General features: G+C 42.0%; 1 protein-coding gene across 1 annotated transcript in view; it reads right to left on the bottom strand.

Moving 5' to 3' along the window:
* Window positions 1-16932, bottom strand: part of LOC128644711 (IQ calmodulin-binding motif-containing protein 1) — a gene marked incomplete at its 5' end in the record, with an annotated part of 195417 nt that overhangs the window by 124262 nt on the left and 54223 nt on the right. Inside the window, one exon of the mRNA XM_053697227.1 lies at window positions 1574-1683. Within this exon, the coding sequence (XP_053553202.1) occupies window positions 1574-1683 (110 nt within the window). The remainder of the gene's footprint in view (window positions 1-1573; window positions 1684-16932) is intronic.

Genomic DNA, 16932 nt, shown 5'->3' with positions numbered 1-16932 from the left:
TTGTTCCAGCTGGTAAATACAGGGAGTGCAGAATTATTAGGCAAATGAGTATTTTGACCACATCATCCTCTTTATGCATGTTGTCTTACTCCAAGCTGTATAGGCTCGAAAGCCTACTACCAATTAAGCATATTAGGTGATGTGCATCTCTGTAATGAGAAGGGGTGTGGTCTAATGACATCAACACCCTATATCAGGTGTGCATAATTATTAGGCAACTTCCTTTCCTTTGGCAAAATGGGTCAAAAGAAGGACTTGACAGGCTCAGAAAAGTAAAAAATAGTGAGATATCTTGCAGAGGGATGCAGCACTTTTAAAATTGCAAAGCTTCTGAAGCGTGATCATCGAACAATCAAGCGTTTCATTCAAAATAGTCAACAGGGTCGCAAGAAGCGTGTGGAAAAACCAAGGCGCAAAATAACTGCCCATGAACTGAGAAAAGTCAAGCGTGCAGCTGCCAAGATGCCACTTGCCACCAGTTTGGCCATATTTCAGAGCTGCAACATCACTGGAGTGCCCAAAAGCACAAGGTGTGCAATACTCAGAGACATGGCCAAGGTAAGAAAGGCTGAAAGACGACCACCACTGAACAAGACACACAAGCTGAAACGTCAAGACTGGGCCAAGAAATATCTCAAGACTGATTTTTCTAAGGTTTTATGGACTGATGAAATGAGAGTGAGTCTTGATGGGCCAGATGGATGGGCCCGTGGCTGGATTGGTAAAGGGCAGAGAGCTTCAGTCCGACTCAGACGCCAGCAAGGTGGAGGTGGAGTACTGGTTTGGGCTGGTATCATCAAAGGTGGAGGATGGAGTCAAGCTCAACTCCCAGTCCTACTGCCAGTTTCTGGAAGACACCTTCTTCAAGCAGTGGTACAGGAAGAAGTCTGCATCCTTCAAGAAAAACATGATTTTCATGCAGGACAATGCTCCATCACACGCGTCCAAGTACTCCACAGCGTGGCTGGCAAGAAAGGGTATAAAAGAAGAAAATCTAATGACATGGCCTCCTTGTTCACCTGATCTGAACCCCATTGAGAACCTGTGGTCCATCATCAAATGTGAGATTTACAAGGAGGGAAAACAGTACACCTCTCTGAACAGTGTCTGGGAGGCTGTGGTTGCTGCTGCACGCAATGTTGATGGTGAACAGATCAAAACACTGACAGAATCCATGGATGGCAGGCTTTTGAGTGTCCTTGCAAAGAAAGGTGGCTATATTGGTCACTGATTTGTTTTTGTTTTGTTTTTGAATGTCAGAAATGTATATTTGTGAATGTTGAGATGTTATATTGGTTTCACTGGTAAAAATAAATAATTGAAATGGGTATATATTTGTTTTTTGTTAAGTTGCCTAATAATTATGCACAGTAATAGTCACCTTGCCTAATAATTCTCCACTCCCTGTACTTTGACTGGATACGTATATGCAGATGTGACTCTGATGATGCCAGATTTATAAAATGTTAGAGGTGAAATCAAATTTGTGAACACATCAATGTGGTGCTACTAAAGAATGTGAGAACAAAATACAGTAACACTAAAATGCAGCAAACCAAGAATATACTTCTACCTAAAACTTCTTTGTAAAGACATCACAGCAGTTGGAAGCTTTTTCATGCGCTTTCTGGTTTGAAATCCTCTCCACACTGCCTGAATGACACGTGCTGCAGTGTGTAGTCTCTGCAAAGAAAGCAATCTGTTACTAGTTGAAAGATCTATGAATGAAACCATAAGCAATTTAAAGGGACAGTAAACACTTTGAAATTACATGAAACACCCGTTGTATAAAATTTTTAAAAGAAAATAATGTCTTGTTTGCAGCAAATGTTTTTCAATAGACAAACATTTGGAGGAGCCAATCTGGGCTTTAGCTTGGAGCTGACAAGGCTAGCCACGGTCATATTTTTAGTGTATAGTGCATTGTGTTGCAGCTAGGGTTGCCCCCTCAGCCATGTTTTCCTGGACACTTATGAGTAGGCTGACCATATTGCCGCTTTAAGAAGGAACACATATGAAAAATACATATGTGAGGGTTCTTATAAAAATCATTTCTTTAAACAGCCCTGAAAACAGCCGACATATGTATTTTTCATATGTGTCCCTTTTTAAAGCGGCAATATGGTCAGCCTACTTATGAGTTACACATGCTGCAGGGTGTGCAGGGAGGCACATGTATTGTATTTCTGGACAGCACTATTTATATGCACTATTAATATTCCTCCCTGAACACCCTGCAGCATGTGTAACTTATAAGTGTCCAGGAAAACATGGCTGAGGTTGCAACCCAAGTTGCAGCTGTTATCAGTTAAAGCCAAAAGCCAATTATGGAAAGACTTAGAGGCCTATCTATCAAGCTCCGAATGGAGCTTGAGGCCCTGTGTTTCTGGCGAGACTGCAGGCTCACCAGAAACAGCAGCTATGAAGCAGCAGTCTAAAGACCGCTGCTCCATAACCCTGTCCGCCTGCTCTGATGAGGCGGACAGAAATCGCCGGAATTCAACCCGATCGAGTACGATCGGGTTGATTGACAGCCCCCTGCTGGTGGCAGATTGGTCGCAAGTCTGCAGGGGGCGGCGTTGCACCAGCAGTTTACAAGAGCTGCTGGTGCAATTCTGAATACGGAGAGCGTATTGCTCTCTGCATTCAGCGATATCTGTCGGACATGATCCGCACTGTAGGATCAGGTCCGACAGACATTTCATAAATAGGCCTCTAGGTCTTGAGAAGTCTGACGGCTGATTTTTTTTCAGTTCTGAGAAATAGAAAATCCACAATTTTCAGAGCGAACTTACATGAAAATGGTGCAAAATACTGCAAAAACATAATTTATGCTTACCTGATAAATTTATTTCTCTTGTAGTGTATCCAGTCCACGGATCATCCATTACTTGTGGGATATTTTCTCCTTCCCAACAGGAAGTTGCAAGAGGATCACCCACAGCAGAGCTGCTATATAGCTCCTCCCCTCATTGCCATATCCAGTCATTCGAAGGAAACAAGCCGAGAAAGGAGAAACCATAGGGTGCAGTTGTGACTGTAGTTTAATTAAAATTTAGGCCTGCCTGAAAAGGACAGGGCGGGCCGTGGACTGGATACACTACAAGAGAAATACATTTATCAGGTAAGCATAAATTATGTTTTCTCTTGTTAAGTGTATCCAGTCCACGGATCATCCATTACTTGTGGGATACCAATACCAAAGCTAAAGTACACGGATGATGGGAGGGACAAGGCAGGAACTTAAACGGAAGGAACCACTGCCTGTAGAACCTTTCTCCCAAAAACAGCCTCCGAAGAAGCAAAAGTATCAAATTTGTAAAATTTGGAAAAAGTATGAAGGGAAGCCACAGCTCTAGTAGAATGAGCTGTAATCCTTTCAGGAGGCTGATCCAGATTTAGTAGAGGGGACAAATCTGTGTAATCCCCATTCCACTGACTGAGCATGCATCATTGCAGCGGTCTGAGATGCAGGCGCACGAATGGCACTATGCCCATCGCCGCTACCATTAAGCCGATTACTTCCATGCACTGAGCCACCGTGGGGCGCGGAATGGAGTGAAGAACACGGCAAGCATTTAGAAGTTTTGATAACCTGGACTCCGTCAGGTAAATTTTCATTTCCACAGAATCGATTAGAGTCCCTAGGAAGGAAACTCTCGTGAGAGGAGATAGAGAACTCTTTTCTTCGTTCACTTTCCACCCCTGCGACCTCAGGAATGCCAGAACTATCTCTGTATGAGATATAGCAATTTGAAAGCTTGACGCCTGTATCAGGATATCGTCCAGGTAAGGAGCCACCGCTATGCCTCGCGGTCTTAGGACCGCCAGAAGTGAGCCCAGAACCTTTGTAAAAATTCTTGGGGCTGTAGCCAACCCGAATTGAAGAGCTGCAAATTGGTAATGCCTGTCTAGAAAGGCAAACCTCAGGAACTGATGATGATTCTTGTGAATCGGAATGTGAAGGTAGGCATCCTTTAAGTCCACTGTGGTCATGTACTGAGCCTCTTGGATCATGGGTAAAATGGTTCGAATAGTTTCCATCTTGAATGACGGAACTCTGAGGAATTTGTTTAGGATCTTTAAATCCAAAATTGGTCTGAAGGTTCCCTCTTTTTTGGGAACCACAAACAGATTTGAATAAAACCCCTGTCCTTGTTCCGTCCGCGGAACTGGATGGATCACTCCCATTACAAGGAGATCTTGTACGCAGCTTAGGAATGCCTCTTTCTTTATCTGGTTTGCAGATAATCTTGAAAGGTGAAATCTCCCTTGCGGAGGAGAAGCTTTGAAGTCCAGAAGATATCCCTGAGATATGATCTCCAACGCCCAGGGATCCTGAACATCTCTTGCCCACGCCTGGGCGAAGAGAGAGAGTCTGCCCCCTACTAGATCCGTTGTCGGATAGGGGGCCGCTCCTTCATGCTGTCTTAGAGGCAGCAGCAGGCTTTCTGGCCTGCTTGCCCTTGTTCCAGGACTGGTTAGGTTTCCAGGCCTGCTTGGATTGAGCAAAAGTTCCCTCTTGTTTTGAAGCAGAGGAAGTTGATGCTGCACCTGCCTTGAAATTTCAAAAGGCACGAAAATTAGACTGTTTGGCCTTTGATTTGGCCCTGTCCTGAGGAAGGGTATGACCCTTACCTCCAGTAATGTCAGCAATAATTTCTTTCAAACCAGGCCCGAATAAGGTCTGCCCCTTGAAAGTAATGTTGAGTAATTTAGACTTTGAAGTCACATCAGCTGACCAGGATTTGAGCCATAGCACCCTACGCGCCTGAATGGCGAATCCGGAATTCTTAGCCGTTAGTTTAGTCAAATGAACAATGGCATCAGAAACAAACGAGTTAGCTAGCTTAAGAGTTCTAAGCTTGTCAACAATTTCAGTCAATGGAGCTGTATGGATGGCCTCTTCCAGGGCCTCAAACTAGAATGCCGCCGCAGCAGTGACAGGCGCAATGCATGAAAGGGGCTGTAAAATAAAACCTTGTTGAATAAACATTTTCTTAAGGTAACCCTCTAATTTTTTTATCCATTGGATCTGAAAAAGCACAACTGTCCTCAACCGGGATAGTGGTACGCTTTGCTAAAGTAGAAACTGCTCCCTCCACCTTAGGGACAGTCTGCCATAAGTCCCGTGTAGTGGCATCTATTGGAAACATTTTTCTAAAGGAGGTGGGGAAAAGGGCACACCGGGCCTATCCCACTCCTTACTAATAATTTCTGTAAGCCTTTTAGGTATTGGAAAAACATCAGTACTCACCGGCACTGCATAGTATTTATCCAGCCTACACAATTTCTCTGGCACTGCAATTGTGTCACAGTCATTCAGAGCAGCTAATACCTCCCCAAGCAATACACAGAGGTTCTCAAGCTTAAATTTAAAATTAGAAATCTCTGAATCAGGTCTCCCCGATTCAGAGACGTCACCCACAGACTGAAGCTCTCCGTCCTCAGGTTCTGCATATTGTGACGCAGTATCAGACATGGCTCTTACAGCATCTAAGCGCTCTGTATCTCGTCTAACCCCAGAGCTATCGCGCTTGCCTCTCAATTCAGGCAATCTGGATAATACCTCTGACAGGGTATTATTCATGAATGCAGCCATGTCCTGCAAAGTAATCGCTATGGGCGTGCCTGATGTACTTGGCGCCATATTAGCGTGCGTCCCTTGAGCGGGAGGCGAAGGGTCCGACACGTGGGGAGAGTTAATCGGCATAACTTCCCCCTCGACAGACCCCTCTGGTGACATTTCTTTTATAGATAAAGACTGATCTTTACTGTTTAAGGTGAAATCAATACATTTAGTACACATTCTCCTATGGGGCTCCACCATGGCTTTTAAACATAATGAACAAGTATCCTCTGTTTCAGACATGTTTGTACAGACTAGCAATGAGACTAGCAAGCTTGGAAAACACTTTAAAGCAAGTTAACAAGCAATATTAAAAAACGTTACTGTGCCTTTAAGAGAAACAAATTTTCACAAAAACATAATTTATGCTTACCTGATAAATTTATTTCTCTTGTAGTGTATCCAGTCCACGGATCATCCATTACTTATGGGATATATTCTCCTTCCCAACAGGAAGCTGCAAGAGTCCACCCACAGCAAAGCTGCTATATAGCTCCTCCCCTAACTGCCATTACCAGTCATTCGACCGAAAACATGCAGAGAAAGGAAAACCATAGGGTGCAGTGGTGACTGTAGTTTAATGGAAAAATTAGCTGCCTTAAAGTGACAGGGCGGGCCGTGGACTGGATACACTACAAGAGAAATAAATTTATCAGGTAAGCATAAATTATGTTTTCTCTTGTTAAGTGTATCCAGTCCACGGATCATCCATTACTTATGGGATACCAATACCAAAGCTAAAGTACACGGATGATGGGAGGGACAAGGCAGGTACTTAAACGGAAGTTACCACTGCCTGTAAAAAACCCTTTCTCCCAAAAATAGCCTCCGAAGAAGCAAGGTATCAAATTTGTTAAATTTGAAAAAGTATGAAACGCAGACCAAGACTCCGTCTTGTAATCTGTTCAACAGAAGCCACATTTAAAAAAGGCCCAAGTGAAAACCACAGCTCTAGTAGAATGAGCTGTAATCCCTTCAGGAGGCTGCTGTCCAGCAGTCTCATAAGCTAAATGAATTATGCTTTTTAACCAAAAAGACAGAGAGGTTGCTGAAGTCCTTTGACCTCTCCTCTGTCCAGAATAGACAACAAACAAGGTGAATGTTTGATGAAAATCTGTAGTAGCTTGTAAGTAAAACTTTAAAACACGAACCACGTCCAAATTGTGTAATAGACGTTCCTTCTTTGAAGAAGGATTAGGATACAAGAATGGAACAACAATCTCTTGAGTGATATTCTTGTTAGATACCACCTTAGGTAAAAACCCAGGTTGGTACACAGGACTACCTTATCCGTACGGAGAACCAGATAAGGAGAATCACATTGCAACGCAGATAACTCTGAGACTCTATGAGCCGAGGAAATAGCTACCAAAAAGGAACTTTCCAAGATAGAAGTTTGATATCTATGGAATGAAAAGGTTCAAATGGAACTCCTTGAAGAACCTTAAGAACCAGCTTTAAGCTCCATGGCGGAGCAACATTTTTAACCACAGGCTTGGTTCTAACCAAAGCCTGACCAAATGCCTGAACGTCTAGAATACCTGCCAGACGCTTGTGCAAAAGAATAGACAGAGTAGAAATCTGTCCTTTTAAAGAACTAGCTGACAACCCTTTTCTCAAAATCATCTTGGAGAAAAGATAATATCCTGGGAATCCAGACTTTACTCCATGAGTAACCCTTGGATTCATAACAATAAGATATTTACACCATATCTTATGTTAAATTTTCCTAGAGACAGGCTTTTATGCCTGTATTAAGGTATCAATTACTGACTCGGAGAAGCCATGCTTTGATAACATTAAGCGTTCTGTCTCCAGGCAGTCCATCTCAGATTAGTTATATTTAGATGGTTGAAAAGACCCTGAGGTAGAGGGTCCTGTCTCAGAAGCAGAGACCGTGGTGGAAAGGATGACATGTCCACCAGATCTGCATACCAGGTCCTGCGTGGCCACGCAGGCGCTGTCAAAAGCACCAAAGCACTCTCCTGCTTGATCTTGTGCAAACCCCTCCGGAGGGAATTCCCACTCCCCCGGATGAAAAGTCTGACGACTTAGAAAATCTGCCTCCCAGTTCTCAACACCTGGGATAGGGATAGCTTTTAGACAAGAGTGAGTCTCTGTCCAGTGAATTATTTTAAGACTTCTAACATTGCTAGGGAACTTCTGTTCCCCCTTGATGGTTGATGTAAGCCACAGTCGTGATATTGTCCAACTGAAATATGATGTACCTCAGAGTTGCTAACTGAGGCCAAGTCTGAAAAGCATGGAATATCGCTCCCAGTTCCAGAATATTCATTAGAAGGAGGGTCTCCTCCTGAGTCCACTATCCCTGAGCCTTCAGGGAGTTCCAGACTGTATCCCAACCTAAAAGGCTGGCATCTGTTGTAACAATTGTCCCATCTGACCTGCGGAAGGTCATACCCTTGGACAGATGGACCCGAGATAGTCACCAGAGAAGAGAATCTCTGGTTTCTTGGTCCGGATTTAACAGGAGAACAAATCTGTGTAATCCCCGTTCCTCTGGCTGAGCATGCATAGTTGCAGTGGTCTGAAATGTAGGCGTGCAAACGGTACTATGTCCCTTGCCGCTACCATTAAGCCGATTACATTCATGTACTGAGCCACCAAAGGGCGCGGATGGAATGAAGAACACGGCAGAAATTTAGAAACTTTGACAACCTGGACTCCGTCAGGTAAATTTTAATTTCTACAAAATCTATCAGAATCCCTAGGAGGGAAACCCTTGATATTGGGGATAGAGAACTCTTTCCTTGTTCACTTTCCACCCATGCGATCTCAGAAATGCCAGTACTACGTCCGTATGAGACTTGGCAACTTGGATGTTTGACGCCTGTATCAGGATATCGTCTAAATAAGGGGCCACTTCTATGCCCCGCGGCCTAAGGACCGCCAAAGTGACCCCAGAACCTCCATAAAGATTCTAGGGGCTGTAGTTAACCCAAAGGAAAGAGCTACAAACTGGTAATGCCTGTCTAGAAAGGCAAACCTGAAAAACCGATGGTGATCTTTATGCATCGTAATGTGAGGATAAGCATCCTTCAAATCCATTGTAGTCCTCTATTGACTCTCCTGGATCATAGTTAAGATGGTACGAATAGTTTCCATCTTAAATGATAGAATTCTAAAGAATTTGTTTAAGATCTTTTAGATCCAAAATAGGTCTGAAGGTTTCCTTTCCTTGGGAACCACAAACCGATTTGAGGAAAACTGTGTCCCTGTTCCTCTATTGGAACTGAATGGGTCACGTACACAATGCAAGAATGTCTCTTTCTTTATCTGGTTTGCAGATAAATGTGAAAGGCAAAATCTCCCCTTTTTTGGGGGGGAAAGCTTTGAAATCCAGAAGATATCTCTGGGGTATAATTTCCAATGCCCAGGGATCCTGGGCATCTCTTGCCCACGCCTGGGCGAAGAATGAAGTCTGCCCCCTATAGGATCCGTTACCAGATAGGGGTCCGTTCCTCATGCTGTTTTAGAGGCAGCAGCAGGCTCCTTGACCTGCTTATCTTTGTTCCAGGTCCGGTTGTCTCCAGACCGCCTTGGACTGAGCAAAAGTTCCCTCTTATTTTGCCTTAGAGGAAGTTGATGCCACACCTGCCTTGAATTTTCGAAAGGCACGAAAATTAGGCCTTTTTTGTCCCTTGATTTGGACCTGTCCTGAGGAAGGGCATGATCTTTTCCTCCAGTGATATAAGTAATAATCTCCTTCAAACTAGGCCTGAATAGGGTCTGCCCCTTGAAGGGAAGTTAAGTAGCTTATTTATTAAAGTCACGACAGCTGACCATGATATAAACCATATCGCTCTGCGCGCCAGTATAGTAAAAAACAGAATTCTTAGCCGTTAGTCTAGTCAAAGGAACAAAGGCATCAGAAAACAAAGGAATTGGCTAGCTTAAGTGCTCTAAGCTTGTCAAATATATTCATCCAATGGAGCCTGTAAAGCCTCATCAAGAGACTCAAACCAGAACGCCGCAGCAGCAGTGACAGGAGCAATGCGTGCAAGGGGCTGCAGGATAAAACCTTGTTGAATAAACATTTTTTATCCATTGGATCTAAAAAAGCACAACAGTCCTCGCCAGAGGTAGTGGTACGCTTAGCTAGAGTAGAAACTCTTCTCTCTACCTTAGGAACTGTCTGCCATAAGTCCCGTGTGGTGGCAACTATTAGAAAACATTCTTCTAAAAAATAAGAGGGGAAGAGAACGGCACACCTGGTCTATCCCATTCCTTATGAAAAATTTTAGTAAACCTCTTTAGGTATTGGAAAAACATAAGTACACACCGGCACTGCATATTATTTATCCAGTCTACACAATTTCTCTGGCACTGCGATTGTACACATTCATTCAGAGCAGCTAAAGCCTCCCTGAGCAACAAGTGGAGGTTCTCAAGCATAAATTTTAAATGTACAAATATCAGAATCAGGTTAAATCATCTTCCCTGAGTCACAAATATCACCCACAGACTAAGCATATTGTGAGGTAGTATCAGACATGGTTCTTAAAGCGTCTGTATGCTCTGTATCTACCCCCAGAGCTGTTTTGCTTTCCTTTAATTTCAGGTAGTCTGACTAATACTGCTGCCAGTGTATTATACACAACCTTTGCCATGTCTTGTAAAATAAACGCTATGGGCGCCATTGATATACTTGGCGCCATTTGAGCGTGAGTCCCTGGAGCGGGAGTCAAAGGGTCTGACACGTGGGGAGAGTTAGTCGGCATAACTTCCCCCTCGACAGAATCCTCTGGTAAAATAAACGCTATGGGTGCCCTTGATGTACTTGGCGCCATTTGAGCGTGAGTCCCTAAAGCGGGAGTCAAAGGGTCTGACACGTGGGGAGAGTTAGTCGGCATAACTTCCCCCTCGACAGAATCCTCTGGTGATAATGTTTTTAAATACAAAAAATGATCTTTATTGTTTAACATGAAATCAGTACATCTGGTACACATTCTAAAATGGGGTTCCACCATGGCTTTAAACATAATAAACACAGAGCCTCCTCTATGTTAGACATGTTAGAACTAATAAAGAGACTAGTAAGCTTGGAAAACACTTTAAATCAAGTTAACAAGCAAATATAACAAACGTTACTGTGCCTTTAAGAGAAACAAATTTTGTCAAAATTTGAAAAACAGTGAAAAAAGGCAGTAAATCAAACGAAATTTTTACAGTACATGTAATAAGTTAACAGAGCATTGCACCCACTTGCAAATGGATGATTAACCCCTTAATGCAAAAAACAGATAAAAAAAAAAACGACATTTTTTTAAACAGACACAACAAAACTGCCACAGCTGAGCTGTGGATTACCTTCCCTATAACTGTTTCTATGCAAAATTTAAGCCAGCCATGTGGAAAAATTAGGCCCCAATAAGTTTTATCACCAAACATATGTTATAAAACGATTAAACATGCCAGCAAACGTTTTAAAACACATTCTTATAAGAGTATGTATGTCTATTAATAAGCCTGATCCAGTCGCTATCACTGCATTTAAGGCTTTACTTACATTACTTCGGTATCAGCAGTATTTTCTTAGTCAATTCCATTCCTTAGAAAAATATATTACTGCACATACCTTAGCATATATCTCTATCAATCAGCCTGGTACCAGTCGCTTTCACTGCATTTAAAGGCTGTACTTACATTACTTCGGTATCAGCAGTATTTTCTTAGTCAATTCCATTCCTTAGAAAAATATTTTACTGCACATACCTTATTTGCAGGAAAACCTGCACGCCATTCCCCCTCTGAAGTACCTTACTCCTCAGAATGTGTGAGAACAGCAACTGGATCTTAGTTACGCAGGCAGATTCTTCTTCCAAATACTGCCTGAGATAAACAGCACACTCCGGTGCCATTTAAAAATAACAAACTTTTGATTGAAGAAATAAACTAAGTATAAAAAACCACAGACTCTCACGACCTCCTATCTATGTTGAGACTTGCAAGAGAATGACTGGTAATGGCAGTTAGGGGAGGAGCTATATAGCAGCTTTGCTGTGGGTGGACTCTTGCAGCTTCCTGTTGGGAAGGAGAATATATCCCATAAGTAATGGATGATCCGTGGACTGGATACACTTAACAAGAGAAATTTGAAATAACAGTGAAAAAAGGCAGTTACACTAACAACATTTTTACAGTGTATGTAACAAGTCAGCAGAGCATTGCACCCACTTGCAAATGGATGATTAACCCCTTAATAACAAAAACAGAATAATAAATGACAAAAATGTTTTTTAAACACAGTCACAACAACTGCCACAGTCTACTGTGATTGTTACCCTCCTCAAACACGACTTTGAAGCCTTTTGAGCCCTTCAGAGATGTCCTGTATCATGCAGAGGGAAGCTGAATGTCTCTGTCAGTATTTGTAACTGCACAGAAAAGCACTAAAATAGGCCCTTCCCACTCATATTGCAACAGTGGAAAGCCTCAGGAACTGTTTCTAGGCAAAAATCAAACCAGCCATGTTGAAAAAAACTAGGCCCCAATAAGTTGTGTCACCAAACATATATAAAAACGATTAAACATGCCAGCAAACGTTTTATATTACACTTTTATAAGAGTATGTATCTCTATTAATAAGCCTGATACCAGTTGCTATCACTGCATTTAAGGCTTTACTTACATTAATCCGGTATCAGCAGCATTTTCTAGCAAATTCCATCCCTAGAAAAATATTAACTACACATACCTTATTGCAGGAAAACCTGCACGCCATTCCCTCTCTGAAGTTACCTGAGAGAACAGCAATGGATCTTAGTTACTTCTGCTAAGATCATAGAAATCACAGGCAGATTCTTCTTCTAATGCTGCCTGAGATGAAACAGTACACTCCGGTACCATTTAAAAATAACAAACTTTTGATTGAAGTTAAAAAACTAACTATAATACACCACTCTCCTCTTACTACGTCCATCTTTGTTGAGAGTTGCAAGAGAATGACTGGATATGGCAGTGAGGGGAGGAGCTATATAGCAGCTCTGCTGTGGGTGATCCTCTTGCAACTTCCTGTTGGGAAGGAGAATATCCCACAAGTAATGGATGATCCGTGGACTGGATACACTTAACAAGAGAAATTGTTTTAATACACATAACTAATCATTTTAATGTGTCTACTGTCCCTTTACAAAATGAGAATATACTATTTATAGAATTTTTGTCAAGTGCCAAATAGGGATTTACATGAAGGGGTTTTCATTTTTGCAATTATATAAAATATGTAGTAGTTTCTTATCAAGGTTTCTAAAGACAAAATAAAACTAAAGTTGTTTAACATGTTAACAAGAAAACAAATAAGGTAAACAGTCCAAAAATCAAGGATATGAGACAATATTATTATAGTTATATATAAATAACAAATTATGCTTACCTGATAATTTCATTTCCATCTGTATGGGAAGAGTCCACAGCTGCATTCCTTACTCGTGGGAAATTAGGTTTGTCTAAATTCCTTTGTGGCCCGAAGATAGAACTTCAAGGCACAAACCACATCCAGAAATACGTTATAAACGTTCCTTCGACAAAGAAGGATTAGGACATAAGAAAGGAACCACAATCTCTTGATTGATGATGCAAATTGACCCAACCTTAGGAAGAAAACCTAACTTGGTTCGTAGAACAGCCTTATCGGCATGAAAGGCCAGATAAGGAGGGATGCATTGCAAGGCAGCAATCACAGATACTCTGCACACAGAAGCAAAAGCCAGTAGAAAGGAACCCTCCAAGACAACAATTTAATGTCTACTTCATGCATAGGCTCCAACTGAGCCCGTTGCAAAACTTTAAGGACAAGATTTAAACTCCAAGGAGGAGCCTTAGATCTAAACACAGGTCTGATCCCAGCAAAGCGTTAACAAATGGCTGCACATCTGGAAGCTCTGCAAACCTCTTGTGCAGTAACACAGACAGGGCCGAAAAAACTGTCCCTTCAGGGGACTTGCAGAAAAGCCCTTCTCCAGCTCATCCTGGAGAACAGAATAAGTAGGTTCTCCACACCTTATGATAGATGCGACGAGCAACCAGCTTACAAGCTTGATCGAACAGGTAGTTTGCAGGTAGCTGCCATCTGCCACGCTTCTCTGTGTATGGGAATGAAGTTATTCTCCAGCCTACCGAAGTGTACCTTGACCTAATTCGATGCGTTAGGGCCGGTACAGGATCCACGGATCCCGGGGGTGGAAGTCCTTATGAGGCAGTAGATTGCTTTTTTGCTAAAGCACTCCTTTTGAACTCCTTATCATGCAGAGTGGTCCTCTGCTACATCAATCGACTAACAGCTTGTTGAACTCTATCTACTACCAAACTTCTATCTAAGCTTCGCAACGGATACAGAAGCTGTAGCCGCTCTTACGGCTGTGGTGGCTACCACAGAGGAGCAAACCGGCGGACAGCCCGTATAGAGCTTGGATCCATCAGTGATATGGCGGACAGCCCGTATAGAGCTTGGATCCATCATTGATATTCACTAGAACAGACTAGGTGTAGGAGGTATTAACGTCATGGTATTTACCTTTCCTGCACTTACCCAAGTTCCCAAGATTGCGGCAGAGAAGAATCCTGATCAGATCAACAGTATGTAAACAGAGGGATGGGCAAATCCCATGGCCCTTCGTAAAGCAAACTCTCTCCCGCCTGAGTGAGCTGTGGTCCCTGTAGGTGGGATACGAAATAACTTTGAAGCTTTTCGACTAACAAGCAGGTGTGTGTCTGGCATAGGAGGATTGGGCCAATCCCGGTTCTTTCTGTATACATACCTCCTGCTGAATCCAGCGCTGCCCGTGCGGCTGTTTGCTGTGGCGGTGTAGCATTTCCTCTGACGACCCCGGTCTCCCGCTAATGCGAATTGACAGTCATCCTGTGATTCCTGTCAGACCTCTAAGTACAGTGTGAACTGCTCCGTAAGTCCACCTCATATGAGGTCCCAATAAACGCTGAATTTGTTGTTGCTGACCCGTTTTGTCTGCTGTTCACAGGGGAGCTACAGTATTGCAGCTGTAGCTAGTTATCCTCTTGGTTTGAGAATCAGAAAGTAGCTACTGCACTATTGTTTGTAAGACGGTTGGTGGCTCCATAATGGGCAAGTAAGTTTGGGCTGTGCAGTCTGTGTATGTAATAAAGCCCTTTGATATTCAGTGTCTTTTGTCCCTGGGATTTGGAGAATTCAGCAAAGTTCCTTTCTAACTCTCATCTCTGCATGGACTTAGTTCATTATACAGACTGGGTCACCTGAGAATTGTGGACTTTTGCTGCATAATACTGGAGGAGCCTACATATTCCATAATAGCTACATTGCTAATAATAACCCCTGGTGATAAAGGGACACTGAACCCAAATTTTGTCTTTTGTGATTCAGATAGAGCATGCAATTTTAAGCAACTTTCTAATTGACTCCTATTATCAATTTGTCTTCATTCTCTTGGTATCTTTATTTGAAATGCAAGAATGTAAGTTTAGATGCAGGCCCATTTTTGGTGAACAAACTGGGTTGTTCTTGCTGATTGGTGAATAAATTCACCCACCAATAAACAAGTGCTTTCCATGGTTTCTGAACCAAAGAAAATAGCTTAAATGCCTTCTTTTTCAAATAAAGAAAGCAAGAGAAGGAAGAAAAATTGATAATAGGTGTAAATTAGAAAGTTGATTAAAATTGCATGCTCTATCTGAATCACGAAAGAAAAAATTTGGGTTCAGTGTCCCTTTAAATTGTTAACGAATATTTGATACGTTATAGGCGAATATTATTTTAATTGCTAACTCACAGGTGTCTCTGTTAGCTTATCCAGGCTGCTGCCTCAAGCTAATTGTGTTTGGTGCATATTGAAATCTTGTCTATATATTTTTAGGTTTTAGCTTAGGTCTATTGCTCAGTCTATTGCTCAGTTTAAAACTATCCTTCTCAGTTGTTTCTGGAGGAACCCTAACTTCACGTTATACACCAATAGTATTTTATATTTGTCAGGGAATTTTTTAAGTTGCTAACCTACCAATTAGTGGTATCTTGCTAATTAGGTACACACTAAGTGCACTCGATACACCGGGTCAAGTAGGACCCAGTTCTAGTCTTCACATATACAGGAGTTTGGTTTCTTGGATTCACGTATCCCCTATTTAAATGTTTTGCTGTGGTTTTTTCCACTTTTTTTCTTGTTTGCACAGAAGCCACTTGTTGTTGTTCAGCGGCATCTCTTGCTGCCTTTTTTTTTTCTTACACTATCTTAGACACTTTCATTCACAACACATTCACAGAGGTGAATGGATAGGTTCATTTCTCACCAGAGAGGTCCCTCGCCCATTATGCCCCCCAAATATAAGGGTAAGAAAGGTACCACTAAAAATTCAGATTCCGCTCTTGATACCTCCTACGAGCGAGGGGCAGCCAGTATATGCTTTAATGATATGTCAGAATTTGCCCTGAAGTAGCTAAATTTATTGCACCACATTTAGAGATAATCAAACAAGAAATTAAATCGGAGATCTCTACTCTGACGAGCGAGATTAGAGGGTGTCTGATTTAGAGGACAGATTAAATTGCTATGTACCATCCACAGTTACTCAAGGCAAGGCGATTTCGATCTTGCAATCTCGAATTGAAGACCTCCATGATCGGTCGGGGCAAAACAATTTGAGGGTTATTGGCCTTCCAGAATCGATATCAGGATTTGTTGGCCTCTGCCTGTTACTCTACCTCAGTCACTCTTGATCCCGCCCCCTCCTACACTGTTTTTGATAGAAAGAGCACACAGAATTGGGCACCTTAGAGAGAATAATGCTGACCCCAAACCAAGACCTATTATTTTTAAATTCGTCAATTATCAAGATAAACTGCTATACCTGAAACACTATAGGAAACTTTACGCTCTTCATATTGACACACACAAGATCTTGATTTTTCAAGATTTCTCTTCCGAGACCCTGACTAAAAGAAGAGAAATGTCTCCCTTTTTTGCAAAATTTTTGAAAGCAGAGTGTAGTGTCAGATTAGTTTACCCTGCAAAACTTTTAGTATCGAGGGCAGGGATTTCATACACATTAAATAATACTCACAAAGCAATTTCTCTTTGTAAGGAGATGGGTTTATCATGAATCTGATTTACATAGGATGAACCGTTGGTTACTATGCAACTACTAGGATAAAGAATGGAGTCTGTTCTAACATGTTTTTTGGTTTTAATTTATGTACACGGGATTATGACTCAGTCGTATATTATGTTTCCACCTTTTTTTTCTCCCCCTCTTCAATGGTAATTCACGATGTATCATTGATTATTATTAGTCTG

The sequence above is a fragment of the Bombina bombina genome, unplaced genomic scaffold (assembly GCF_027579735.1).
Source record: "Bombina bombina isolate aBomBom1 unplaced genomic scaffold, aBomBom1.pri scaffold_534, whole genome shotgun sequence".
Lineage (NCBI taxonomy): Eukaryota > Metazoa > Chordata > Amphibia > Anura > Bombinatoridae > Bombina > Bombina bombina.
The sequence above is the reverse complement of the archived record's forward strand: the minus strand, read 5'-3'. Positions and strand labels throughout refer to the sequence as shown.